This window comes from Pterocles gutturalis, unplaced genomic scaffold (assembly GCF_000699245.1).
Source record: "Pterocles gutturalis isolate BGI_N339 unplaced genomic scaffold, ASM69924v1 scaffold31980, whole genome shotgun sequence".
NCBI classification, from domain to species: Eukaryota; Metazoa; Chordata; class Aves; order Pterocliformes; family Pteroclidae; genus Pterocles; species Pterocles gutturalis.
The window spans coordinates 1-13,508 of NW_010141849.1; the positions used below are offsets into that span (position 1 = coordinate 1).

Genomic DNA, 13,508 nt, shown 5'->3' on the forward strand with positions numbered 1-13,508 from the left:
GACGCTCCCGGTGCCCTTTTCCCAGGTGAGCCGCGGTGGCCGGTTCATGTTCTGCCCGTGTGGGACGAAGCTGAATGTCATCGATGTGGAGACGGGAGGCCTGCAGCACAGCCTGCCGCAGGCGAGGGGGGCCCGCCCGCGGCCTGGGGGGGTTCCTGCGGTGGTTTCCCACCGTCGCGGCTCTTACAAAGCTCCCAAGAGCCGGAGGGGAGGGAAGGGCTCAGGAGGCAGGCGGGGGGGAGCTGGCTTGGCCCTAAGGAGCTGCTGGGTGCCAGCAAACACCCGTAGAGAAAGGAGCCCTGAGAGCGCTGCACGGGTGGTTTCACTGTGGGGTCTTTTTACCTTTTGTTTTTATAGGAGGACGACGAGGATATCACCTCCTTTATTCTCAGCCCTGACGATGAGGTACGTGTTTGCGGTGTGGTTTCTGTGCTGCTCTGTCAGCCCTCCCGATAACGCCTGTGAACACCGAAGGTTCTGCCTGGAGGCATCCTGCTTTTCCAGAGATCTCTCAGAGGCTTCTCACGCGCTTCCGTCTGCCTCCCCTTCTGGGCTCGAGTCAGAGGAAAGCTGAGAGACTGAGCTTCAGCAATGTCACAACAACTGGCATTTCTGTGTGCATGGGCACTGAAAGAAAGTGAAATCTAATTAGTAGTTAATCACGCTCTCCGTTGCCTGGCTTTTGCACAGATCCTGGTGACAGGGAGCCGAGCCCTGTTGCTGAAGCAGTGGAACTGGCGAGAGAACAAGTGCGTTCGCACCTGGAAAGCCGTGCACATCGCACCCGTGGCTAGCATGGCCTTTGACTCTACTTCAACACTGTTAGCCACAGGTACGACCCCGTTGCAGTGTCACGCGATGGGAATGATATTGAAACACTTCTGCTTCTGTCTCAGCTGGACACAGCCTGAGGTCGTGAGCTGAATTCAGACACAGAAGAGGTTTTATTTAGATAGAAGTGGTGTCTTGACAGATCATGAGGGATCTTTTCAATGTTGAATCTAAAACATACTTAGTAAAATAGTGATAAAAATTGGGCACCTATGAGACTGTGGCGTCGTTATCCTAGTGCAGATCGGGGACTCTTGGAGATGGAGGGCAGGCACGACCTGTAACTTCACTGTCCTTCAGGTCTGACTGCCAGCAGTCAGGTTTTGCCCAGCTCTCTGGAAGTGAAAGGTGCTCTGCGAGCTTCTCTTGGTGTGGGAGGTTGCTTTCAGAATCATTTTTCTTTCTGCTGCGTTTGCAACCCATGGAGTTTTACAGTTGCGGATATGTTGGACCTCCTGTGTCTCTCTCCTCCGTAGTTCATTCTTATATTCCCTTCTTTTCCCAGGCGGCTGTGACAGCACCATTAAGATCTGGGATATGGTCAAACAGTACTGCACACACAACCTGAAAGGATCTTCAGGGGTCGTTCAGTAAGGATGAGTTGTGTTTCACTGGCTGGTGTTAGTGTGGCACTTGGATGCTGGGATTGATGTGAAAGGTCTTGAGTTAAAGGAACGTAAAGGCTCATTCTGAGCAGGTTCTGGGCTCTTCTGTTTCCTGATTTTTGAAATGTCTGGTGAAGCAGTAGGGCTATGACTGACTTTAGCCCAGAGAGGAAAGACTTTGGTCAAGAAACTTGTTGAGATCTAAGTGGAATATCTGTGCTTGCTAACTAGTATAGTTAAAGAACGTGGAAAGACTGGCAAAGATCAGTTGTAAATTTTTGCAGTGGGTGGCAGAGGAATGACGTCCTACAAAGAAAGTCCTCTTACAAATTCCCGTCAATTGATGTGTTGAACTCTTTGTGTAGAATGTGTATTTATTTAAATATTGGCCTCATGCCGGATAGTTTATTCCTGTCCTGTTCAAGTGCATCTCCTTCTGTCTAGCCTTGTCGAGTTCCACCCCGATATCTCCCGTCTGCAACTCTTCTCCTCCTCAATTGACTACAAAATCCGCATCTGGGACCTGAATTCCAGCAAATGCGTTGCCATGCTGGACGGCCACTTCAGCGCTGTCACCTCGCTGGCGTTTGCAGACGGAAACACGCTCGTTAGGTAAAACCTTGCAGAGGCTTCGCCTTTCTTTTCCCATCACCCTGCCTCCTACCAGAGACTGGGTGTTTCTGTGGGGTCGGGGAAGGACTGCTGCAAGTGTTCAGTCTCTGCTTTGACTCCACAAGCCAGTGGCTGACTCTGTGTTTCTGGCAATACACTGCACTGTCACGTGAAGGCTGGTGTTTTCTTTCACATGGGCTTTTTCCCGCAGTTCCAAATTTGCACCCAGAGCCTGAGTTGAATGGATTTAGCACTGAAACTGTTCTTTTAACTTACAGTTCTGGCCGTGATAAAATCTGCATGGTGTGGGACCTGAAAACCAGAAAAAGTAAACGAACTGTCCCTGTCTACGAGGTGAAATTGCATTTCTTTTATTCCTTTGAGATCCTTTGTAGTTTCCACGTCACAGTCCTGCAGTCCCTCTCCCTCTTTAGGTTCCTATATATTATGAAATCGGGTTTCTCTTCCTTGTACTTTCCAGGCATCGTAAAACTTTGTGTCTAAAGCTGTTTATTGTCTTTGTCTCCTTGCCTGGTGTGGTCATGTCTGGGCAGTTTGAGGAAATATGTGCTACTGCTGCCTCCCCTGGCCCAGTACTGGAGCAGGAGGAAAGGGCAGTCGTGTAAAATCTTTGTTCCCTCACTGTGTCTGCCTGCCCGTCCCCAGCAGCCGTGCGGTCTGGGGCAGCGCGGAGTGGTGTGTGCGCGTCCGGCTGTCACACAGCTCCGGTCGCTGAAATGGGACTGCGGTCCCTTGCACCCAGCTGGTGTTTCACCACCTCTTTTGCAGACCGTGGAAGCTGCTGTCTTGTTACCTGAAAAGGGAGATTTCTCCCATCTGGGGGTGAAGAAACAAGGATTGCACTTTGTCACAGCTGGCAGCAAAGGTGAGTGTCCTGGCACGTTGCTGCCAGATTTAGAGGTTGAGGAAGGACTGTTCTTGGACATAGCATTGCCTGTGTTTGAAAACACATATGCGTGTTTTCAAACTGCGAAAAAGTTTAATTTGAACTGAAGATTGTGATTGGATCTCTTCCCAGTCCTGCCGTAAAGCTGCGTAGCTTTTTCCAGTAGGTGAGGCCAGGGTTTGTTTTATGTTCTTTGGCTAATCACCATCTAAAACAGTGGCTCTGATCCGTAATTTGTATCTTTGTTTTTGTTAGGTGTCCTGAAAGTTTGGGAGGTTGCCACAGCTGCGTGTGTCCATACCCAGCCTGTGCCCTTCGAGTCGAAGGAGGAGGCCAGCGAGCGCAGCCTCACCCAGTGCATGTTCGTGCCTGCGAGAAATGAGATTGTCACGGTGTCCGTGGAACACAACATTGTTTTTTATGACGCTCAAACTCTTCAGCTCAGGAAGCAGGTAACAGCCCTCAGCCTCCCTCTTCCTTTATCCATACCTGAGGATCAGCTCTGCGTCTGGCAAAAGCTTTGTACAGCGCTGCCCTCCCCTCCTACCTGTTGTTGAACTGCTCCTGAGCTACAAGCCAGAGAGCCGCTTTCACTGGTGGGGTTGTTTGGAGGAATATTGCCCAGACACAAAGGTGGGAAAAGGAAAGCAGTTTCTGTCTGATCAGATTTTTTCCATGCAGTATTAAATGAACAGTAACAGTAATGCAGCCTCGCTGAGCGTGGTGCCGGTCGGTGCTTCTCTGTCCGGCTGACTGGGAAACTGTTCCTGCTCTGCCGTCCTCAGCTCGCCGGTTACAACGATGAGGTTCTGGATGTGAAGTTCCTGGGCCCTGGTGATTCCCACATTGTGGTGGCTACCAACAGCCCTCAGCTGAAGGTGTTTGACCTGGCGACCTCGCACTGCCAGATCCTCTATGGCCACACAGGTGCGTGTGCTCGGCTCTGACGGGTGGGAGATGGGCGAGTGTTTCGTTAGCCAGCTTCTCTCACACCTGGAGTGTCCCAGACCCGTCCCCCAGCCAGTAAGCAGTGGACTCGTTAATTCACACATTTCTGTTGTCCAGTTTCACTAGTACTTTGCACCCAGCTGATTTTTCTTCTTCTGTTTAGAAACAATTCTGGCTCTGGATGTCTTCAGAAAAGGCCTGATGTTCGTCAGCTGTGCTAAGGTGGGTCAGTTTTCTTCATTTAGTGAAACTCTTAATTTCTAGTGACCTGTATGGGCAGAGTTGTCATATTCCTTTTTGCTGATCCAGAAAGGGGTTTTGTTCAGACAGAATTACTGGCTGCTGCATTCCTCAAGTATGAGGTTCTTCCACTGTCCCTTTTTAACGCTGTCCCTGGGGCAATGTGGTTAATTGTATTCGATCAGCCTGAAAGGAGATGTCTCATTCTCCAAGTGTCTTGCTCCTGCATTAACGTTCAAAGATGTGAGAGCGAGACCGATGGGGAGCTGTGTGCAGAAAACCATGTTGGAAGAAGAGGCACCGACTGCCTGGATACACCCAGAGCTAACCCTCCGCGCTGGAATCCCAGGCTGCAGCACACCGCCTTTGGCTGTGCCTGCTCTCACCTGCTCTGGCGAATGCAGCGAAGGTTCATGCTTGAAAAGAAGTGACTAGTCAGGCTCCCGGGTGTGGCGACCGCACGGGGAACTGACCGCTTGTCAAACAGCACAGCGACGTCCTCTCCCGTTACAGGACAAAAGCCTTCGGGTCTGGCGGATGAGCAAAGATGGAAGCGTGAGCTGTGTTGCCCAAGGACTGGGTCATGCGCATGGGGTGGGCGCCGTCTCCTGCTCAAGGTAATAAAAATCAGACAAGGGTTTGCCTTTGCAAGCGTGAGTCGTGGCTTTGCCGGTCCTCAGGGTGGACGTTTTGGTGGACGCCTGCCTCGGAGCCAGGCTGTTCCTCAGTCTTGGTCCCAGCTTGTCACGGTGCTCTGAGTTTGAAGGAAGGGTGATTTTTTTTTTTTTTATGGATATCTGTCCATAAATTGTGCAGATTGCATTTCTTTGTCAGTCTAACTTGCATTTGCCTTAAAGAGCAGCAGCTGGATAAGTTGCCAGATAAAGCTGGAGTGCTCTGGAGAGGAGGGGTGGGGGGAGTGAAGGGGGTGTATCTGTGAAGGTGCTGTGCTTGCTTGAATAGCGTGTCTGGTCATCAGCTCTTCTCCTTCCTTCGTGCTGCCCAGCAGTCTGGAAGCCCCGCTTGCCTGTTCGAGAGCTGCTATATGTCTTTGTAAATGAAGAGAGCTAACAGTGCTCTTGCCTGAACTGCTGGAGGCTGTCCCAGGGACCTAAGTAAAATGTAGGATGGCTTGAGGGAACATGACAGCACTCTGGCAGAGTGACTGGATGTGTGTACATCCTGGTGGGCGAAGAGAAGGTGTTTTCTTCTGTGCAGGGGAAGCCACTGGTTTATTTCCATACACTTGACATTTTTATTCCTTTCAGACTGAAAGAAAGCTTCGTAGTAACCAGCAGCCAGGACTGCACAATCAAGATTTGGAACATCCCAGAATCCATCACTTCCAAAGCAAAAGCAGCTTTGATCTCCAGTCCGGAAACCCTTTGTGCAAAAGTGACCGAGAGGGGTCATGACAAGGTAAAGCTCCACCTGACGTTAGAACGTGCTTTTAGTACTGAAATCTTTCCTGTCTCGTACCCTGTGTTTGTTACCTGTCCAACAGCAAGAGCAAAGACCTAAACTCCTTTGCACTCTCTGCTTGTGTGACTTCCCTAGGACATCAACAGCGTGGCGGTTTCTCCGAACGACAGGCTCATTGCCACGGGCTCGCAGGATCGGCTGGCCAAGCTCTGGTCCTGTTCCGATTGCTCTTTGCTGGGTGTCTTCACTGGCCACAAGCGTGGAATCTGGTGTGTGCAGTTCTCCCCGGTGGATCAGATCCTGGCCACCTCCTCAGCAGACGGGACCCTGAAGCTCTGGGGTCTGCGGGACTTCAGCTGTCTGAAGGTAATAAGAGCTCAGGCTGCCCCTTGCTCTGGGCAACCCTTGCACGTTACGGGGATGAAGGCTGCTTTAGAAAAGCGTGGGCTAGTTAGGGCAGCTGAAATGGAGCGAGGTGGCTGTGCGTAAGGAAATGCTCTCCAGGTCCAGCCTTGTTCTCCAGGATCGTGGGTCTGTGACCTGCACCCAGAGCTCCAGGATGAGAGCATCTGCGCAGTGCTCAGGTGAGCTTTCTGCTCTGGCTACCGATGAGCAGCGCAGCTGATCGCAGGGGAAAAGGACATTTGTGCTGTTGAAAGCAAGCTGGCTGTGCCTGGCATGGCTGTGCCCCTGAAGGAAAACCGCATGAGTTTACATTTCAGACTCACTCTTCATAGGAGAACTACCTTTCCAGTCCAGTGGTGTCTCGCTGAGACCATGAGAAGGCGTTCGCTGCCTCTGTGCCGTGTTCTGCCCAGCAGCAACTTGCTGGATGGGTGCTTCGGGCAGGGGCAGGGGAATCAACCTTTTGGGGAGACACACCGTGCAGCTGGCCTCACCTTCAGCCCCTTTGCAATTTGACCTTGGCCAACAAGTTTAAACAAGCAGGTTGTTTGAAAAAATAGAATGGGGACAAGCGATTTCCTACTGGCCTTTCAGCCTGCACTAAGTGAAGGTCCTGAGGACAGAGGCTGCTTTTTGGAACTGGCCTATTTGGGCTTTGGAGTGTGTATTATCTCCCTGAAAGAGGACTCTCTTGAAAGGCTGGGCAACAACTCTTAACGCCTTTGAGCTTCCTTTATGTTTTTCAGACATTTGAAGGTCACGACGCCTCTGTACTGAAGATCATTTTCGTAAGTCGAGGAACGCAGCTGCTCAGCAGGTAAGTGCCTACCCCTGGAGTCTAGAGGAAGATGCCAAAATTAATTAGAAGAGAAATCTCTTTGCTGATAGCAGCAGCAAGAGGGAAGAGTCTTGTGCAGTGGATTTAGTTTTGGCAAGAGTGTGCATCTCGCCCTTGACGTTTTTGGTTGATTCTGTTCCTGTTTGAAAGGCGTTGGAATGGGACAAGTTCACCTGATATTTGAGGTGGGACAGAGCAAGAATGGATCTGTCCATTGATCCTTGTTGTTGTGTTTCTTTTCCTTCCAAAAGTGGATCTGATGGTCTCTTAAAACTCTGGACAATTAAAACAAATGAGTGTGTGAAAACGTTAGATGGTCATGAGGATAAAATCTGGGGTCTTCACTCTAACAAGCAAGATGACATGGTTGTGACAGCGTCCAGCGACTCCTGCATCACGCTGTGGAAGGTACAGTTCGGGGTCCAGTTGGAAAGCTTGGGATCCCCGTGGCTTATCCTCGCTGTTCCAGCATGCCATGTGCTCTCCTCATTCTCTGCACTCTGAAATGGGGTCAGGAAGGCGTATCTGGGCATTTGGGGCTCTTTTTTCGGCCGTGCTGCACTTCCCCGGTTGATGGTGTCAAAGGAGCAGCAGCCGGGCCCCAGCAGCCTGCTCAGCGCTCCTGTTGTGAAGGTGGTTGGGGGGAAGTTGTGAGTTACTGGATTTAACACTGAAATTACTTGACCTAGAGATCTTCCTGCAGAAACCGGTCTCCTGCTCACTTGATGGCTAAATAACAAATTCATCTGTATGAAAGGAAGATTTGAGGAAGTTGTTCTGTTTTCCTACAGGATGTCACTGAAATTGAAGAGAAGGAGGCACAAGCTAAACAGGAGGAGCAGATTCTGAAGTAAGTCAATCCTGTGCGGTGATGAGCTGTGAAAGGCAAACTCTGTCCAGTGCAAGTGTCCACGCCTGCGGCCGCCCGGCTCTGGCTAATCCGAGCGTGACATCATTTGGCTGTTTAGAGGCTGGCAAGGCACAGCAGTCTCTTCTAGTTGGTGGTTTATCTTCAGCTCCTGCAGAGCCTTGCTGTGATACTGTCAGCTTGACAGTTGATTGGTTTCATTTTTATGCAGTGCTAAGATAAGCAAAGTCAAACTGCCAGAACTTACTTTCACTTTCTCCTGCTTCAGCCAGCACGGAGTAGTTCAGGGAGCCCGTGAACGTGCCGGGATGATGATCTGCGCGCTGAGGGCACTGCGGCGTTCGGTGGCAAGCAGGATTAGCTTCTCAGCCTTAAACCTCTGCACGCTGTCCTTGCCAAAGCTGCTACTTTCTGTATTTTGTTCCACCAGCCAAATAGTTGTCTCACTCTCTTGACCCTGATTTGTTTTCCAGAGAGCAAGAGCTTTCTAACCTGCTTCACGAGAAAAGGTATCTCAAAGCTTTAGGCTTGGCAATCTCTCTGGATCGTCCGCACACAGTGTTGATGGTGGTCAAAGGTGAGTCCACGGTGTGCTCTGAAGGCATTTTCCTGCCCTTGCTGCTTTCCAGAACATCTTTTCCACGTACACAAAGACTACAAGTCTGATTGAAGCCCCAGTTTTCTCTTTCTCTTATGACTCCTGTTTTCCCAAGGGAGATCACCCTGATCCCAAATGCTCTCCCTGCTCTCAGCCTGTGGGCTGGGCTCTGGCGTGAACTGTTCCTTTCTCTCTGCTGCAGCCATCCTCCAGGAAACTGATGGGAGAAAGCACTTGGAAGAGAACATCGTTCGACTCCGGAAGGATCAGAAAGGTTTGTTGAATTGGGGTTTAAGTGCTAAAGCCCTTCAGGTTACAGGCTCGTTTTCTTGACTGAAATGAAGAGTCTCGCTGGACTCAGCGTTCACCTCTGAAGCAGGGCTGCTGCCCAGGGCCAGCTGCTTTCTTACGGTGCTGCTCCTGCTGCGCACCCGCAGCTGCTCTGAGCTTCTGCGAGTGGCTTTGTCACCTCCCTTGCTTGGGATGTCCCTGTGACAGCTCGATAAATGGTTTTGTGTGGTTCTGCCCCTCTGGGCATCCCAGTGGGTGGGAGCTGAAACGCTCCGTAAGATGAAGAGATGCTTTTGGTATCGCCTGCATGCCAGCACCTGTGGCACAGCCGGTGCGTATGAACCCCTTCCTCCCCAGAGGCGGTGCTGACCTTCTTGGTGACGTGGAATACGAACTCTCGAAACTGCCACGAGGCTCAAGCCGTCATTGAAACCCTCCTGAAGCACGAAGCACCGGACAGCCTCCTGCAGTACTCGGGCATTAAATCCGCGGTGGAGTCCCTGCTGCCGTACACCGGTGAGTGACGCCGCAGGGATGGGCGGCCAGCCAGAGCTCTGCGCCTGTGTTAGGATGTTCCCTCTTTGCCTCGGTCTAAAGAGGAGAGAGACCTTTTCACCCCATTCTGCTGAGTTTTCTCCCCTGTGATGCTAACCGTTGGGTTCCTCTCTTGCAGAGCGCCATTTCCAGAGGCTGAGCCGCTTGCTGCAGGCTTCCATGTTCATCGATTTCATGTGGCAGAACATGAGGCTGGCGGATGCGCCCCAGCAGGACGACGCGGCGTTGTGACCCTCCTCCACCAGCTGCTGTTTCTGCAGGGCAGAGGCCGAACTGCTCCCACCAGGTACAGCAGCTGGAATATTCCTGTATTTTATAATAAATTTTTTAAATTGGATTTCTAAAACAAGTTTAGCATTCAGTCTTCTTGGGGCTTAATGAGAGGAAGGGGTCATTTCTTTGGCCAAGCTGTGGTTTCTCTTTTTTCTTTTTTTTTTCACCCACACCTTGAATTTTCAGGCCCAGACACTCAAGCAGCACTTAGTGTGGAGGAGAAGCAGAACCTGGCTCTGAGCAAGCAGCTGGTCTTTACTGGGGATTTAAAGACTTATGGAGTTGGGAGACACTATGGGCAAGGTCATATCGCATCCCAGAGCCCAGCCAGAGCCTGCGCTGCTCAGTGCTGTGTCACTGAATATTTTCTTTGCTTGTGCACAACGCAGCCTGGGCCAAGGCAGGGGTCTCACCGGTGCCCAGACGAATGTTAGTGCCTGGGAGCGAGATAAGCACAATTTTAATTCCCCAGCTAGCAATCTTTTGACATAGAAAAAAGACAAGAAATCTTCATAGATATTTACATTTATTTTATTTCAGAGACAAAAAATGTATAAAATTTAGAACAACAGAAATACCTCACAAGTTGGTTAAATTGCTTGTTTCAAAAAAAAAAAAAAAAAACTTGAGAGAATAACTAAAACCAAAGGTGGCAATCTATATAGAAGCCTTAAGTTTTCCTGTAACTATTTTTCTAACTCAATTCTAGCGAATGAGTTTAGGATGAGAATTGCTCTAAGTTTCAGTAACTGTCACACCCCCTTGAAAGGGGAATGTTTTGTTCATTAAAAGGAGCTCTGGCCCCCCTACCCAGGTGGGAAACAAGCTGTGCTCCAACCGTGTTTGTTTCTGTGCCTGCACAGAGATGAGGTTCAGAGCCAGCAGGCTGGTTGTTCTCACAGCTGTTGAGCCGCTCCAGCCCATTTGTACGTTTGATGGCCAGTTCTCTGCTACCCGAGTTGATCTAACCTTGAAAAAAAAAACCCCGCAACCCCCAAAACCCCAAACACCAAAAATCAAAGTGTTTAATATATAAAATAGGGGCTTCAGATAAATGACAGTGAAGATAATTGCAGCTCGGGATCTCACGGGTGGCTCTAAGCCGCTCGCTCTGTCTGGGTTTCACTCTGCTCCCCAGGGTGGTGCAGCACCCCGCCAGCCAGCCCCGGAGCCGGGAACAATACAAACAACGGTGAAATGTTCACCTGCTGCTCTGCAGGAGAAACACCTGCTGAGGGAGAATTAACTGAGTCCTGTGCGACCTGAACTTATGCAGGAGCAGCTGCCGTGACTCCCCGATAAGTCAAACCCCTCAATCCCCTCCTGCTGAGCCCAGGAAAGCCCCCCCTGGCCCCGTGGTCCCCCCGGGCGAGCTGCAGCCGAATCAGCATTACCCAGGGAAGTGATGTTTGCACGCGTGCTCCGTCAGGATCTAACCCTGTTCTCGGACGGTGACAGTCCCGAGCCCCAGCAGTCCCCATGCCACTGCCCAGGGCTCTGGTGGGATTTTGGCGAGGAGGGTGCCTGGGTTGGGGTCCGTGCCCCCTGGCAGCACTAGTGCACGCTCTGGAGAGGGAGCAGAGCCTGGAGGGCCGGCCGGGAGGAGGACTGCTGCACCGCTCGCTTGGTGACGGTGCTGCACTTCTGGAGGATCTCGTGGGCTGAGGGGCGCACGGGCACCTTGGGGACACAAGTGGCCAAGTCTGGGTCAGTCAGGGAGTGACTGAGATCAGCTGTGGCCAGCTCCACAAAGCCAGAATCGTTCCTGTCCCTGTGGGTGAGGTGTGGAGTCTTGTCGCTGTGCGTGGCCAAGGCACACAGCCCGGGAGAGCTCCTGTCCTGCTCGACTTCGGGCAGAGATCGGGATAAGTCAGGCTGCCAGCGCAGCTGGCCGTCCCGCTCGCCGCTGCTCCCCAAGTCGAGGGATGAGCTGTCTGACTCCAAGTCCGGGGTGGAGCTGGCCCTGGGCAGAGACTTTGATCTGCTTCTCAGAGCGCTCGCATCCTCTTCAGCCTGGTCCAGGGAAGAGCGAGCCTGCGCCCTGCGATGTCCCACGACCTCATCCCGGGGCTGGGGAGGCGTCGGGGAGGAGCAGAGGTTGGGTGTGGAGACGTTGAGCCCGCAGCTGATGATGGTCTGGAGCTTGTGGTGAGGATTCTTGTAGGGCTGGAGGAACACGGAGGGCATGTAGCCGGTGCGGCCGTTGTATCTGAGGGGGACAGAGGAAAAGCAACACTGAGAAGGGGAGATGGAGATGAGATCTTGGGAAGAAATGTTTTCCTGTGTGGGGGGTGAGGCAGTGGCCCAGGTTGTCCAGAGAAGCTTTGGATGCCCCATCCCTGGAGGTGTTCAAGGCCAGGCTGGATGAGGCTTGAGCAACCTGGTCTAGTGGAAGGCGGCCCCGGCCCCCTGGTGCCCATGGCAGGGGGTGGCACTGGGTGATCTCTAAAGTCCCTTCCAAACCAAAACCTTCTGTGATTCTAAGAGCCGTTCTCCCCCCTCAGACCCAGGGGAGGGCACAGAGAGCCCAGGGGAAGCAGGTGAGGACTCAGCCCAAAGCTGTACATGGGGCTTGAGGAAGGGGAAAACCGTCCCTAGCCCAGGGCAGGCAGCTCGGGGGGAGCCCCTCTGCACCCCCCATGGGGGGGGGACACTCAAGGAGCACCTGCAGCAGGTAATCGGCTCCCTGGGCAAAGCCTCCTCACCGGATCAGCCACCAGAAAAACACCTCCACAACCACGCCACTGTTCAGCGAGAGCTCATCTGCCTTCTGCGACTCGTAGCCCTGCACAACGAAGTACAGGCTGCCTGCAGGGAGAAGGGGGAGGTTGGTTTTGCCTGGCAGACACGATCCCCCCATCGCTGGGCTGACCAGCTCAGCCGCCCTGGGGAGCAGGCGAGAGCTGCAGGGCAAGAGTCCCTGCAAGGGACGGGTTTGCTCAGAGACCCACAGCTGGTGGAAAGTGAGAGCTTCAGAGATGCAGGCAGGGACTCCAGGCAGTGGTTAAATGGGGGGGATTTTTTGCAGAACTAATTTTTTTGAAGGAGGAATGCGGTGTAATCCTGAACCCAGAGCCACTGGTGGGGTGCCAGGGAGCCAGAAGCAGACTCACCCTCCTCGTCTGAGCTCCAGGCGTTCTGGATGTCCCTGTGGTTGTCAAGCTCTTCCAGGTAGGAGGCTGGGAACCAGGCTATCTGCTTGTCTGCGTTTTCCACCAGCCACCATCCTGCAGCAAAGAATAAAAAAGGGTTTTGAACAGCCTGAAAGTAGACAGACGACCGTAATCCCAGGGTAGGGGCTGCTCTGCCATAAGAGGCGTGGGGGTGTTCTGCAGAGCAGCTCCGTGCTGATGCTTAGCTCTTTCCTCCCATGTAAATCCAGGTCAGCACACCATGCGGACAGACACCCACCCGCACCCGGGACACCACCCACTCGGCATCTGTCAGGCTGTAAATCAATCTGGAAATTGTACAACTGGGGAATCACTGTCACGTACCAGTCATGTCCTTGATTAACACTTCAACAATTTCCTTCTTAGCGACTTTGAAAGCCTTGTTCTTTGTGTCTTTGGTTTCGAAGGTTTCGATGCAGCGGTAGCTCTGGGATGTCTGGGGATGTGTAATCGAGGAGGGCTGCACCTGTGTCTGGGTTTTCTTTTCCCCTCCGATTTCTGAGGGCATGATCACAACACTGAAAAGTCAAGGTTAATATCAGTTTACTGAAATCTCACATGGAAGGTTGAGTTTAGTATTAATTTTGGTAAAATCCTCTCTGCAGTAGGCTGAGAAAAGCTCAGGCACCAGAAACAACAGACACGTGCTTTAAAGCATTTGGTAGATTTTCCCTGCTCTGCTGCCCGGGGTGTAACGGTTGTTTCTCCTCTACCCATATTCCACAACATCTGTGTTTCCCGAGGACACACACAAACAAAAACCACAGCTATGATTTCACACCTGTTTTCAGGGAAGCAGGGATCTAGGTCTTGGGTCTGTGCCGTGAAAAACCGAATCACATCTTCCCCCTGGGAAATTTTCGCATGTGTTTTCAGCAGCTCCTGGGAGTACGTCTCCAGCAGCTTCAGGATCTCCAGGCACCTGTTCAGCTTCCCACTCCT

General features: G+C 52.0%; 2 protein-coding genes across 2 annotated transcripts in view; one reads left to right on the forward strand and one right to left on the reverse strand.

Annotated features, from left to right (window-relative positions):
- Nucleotides 1–19: 19 nt before the first annotated feature.
- Nucleotides 20–9,441, forward strand: TBL3 (transducin (beta)-like 3; the record flags this gene model as incomplete). The annotated part of the gene is made up of 20 exons (XM_010084174.1): nt 20–121; nt 358–405; nt 691–832; nt 1,337–1,421; nt 1,881–2,048; nt 2,327–2,402; nt 2,838–2,934; nt 3,211–3,407; nt 3,741–3,882; nt 4,067–4,125; nt 4,657–4,760; nt 5,412–5,562; nt 5,701–5,931; nt 6,717–6,787; nt 7,060–7,216; nt 7,600–7,658; nt 8,150–8,253; nt 8,477–8,548; nt 8,923–9,081; nt 9,239–9,441. Coding segments are annotated over 20 exons (2,337 nt in total), but the record flags the coding sequence as incomplete, so codon positions are not given.
- A 1,506-nt stretch (nt 9,442–10,947) lies between these two features.
- NOXO1 (NADPH oxidase organizer 1) overlaps nt 10,948–13,508 on the reverse strand; it is a 3,356-nt gene continuing 795 nt past the window's right edge. The window contains exons 4-8 of the mRNA XM_010084175.1: nt 13,348–13,506; nt 12,891–13,084; nt 12,507–12,620; nt 12,099–12,201; nt 10,948–11,602 (exon numbers count right to left, since the gene is read on the reverse strand). Coding sequence (XP_010082477.1) covers nt 10,948–11,602; nt 12,099–12,201; nt 12,507–12,620; nt 12,891–13,084; nt 13,348–13,506 — 1,225 coding nt within the window. The remainder of the gene's footprint in view (nt 11,603–12,098; nt 12,202–12,506; nt 12,621–12,890; nt 13,085–13,347; nt 13,507–13,508) is intronic.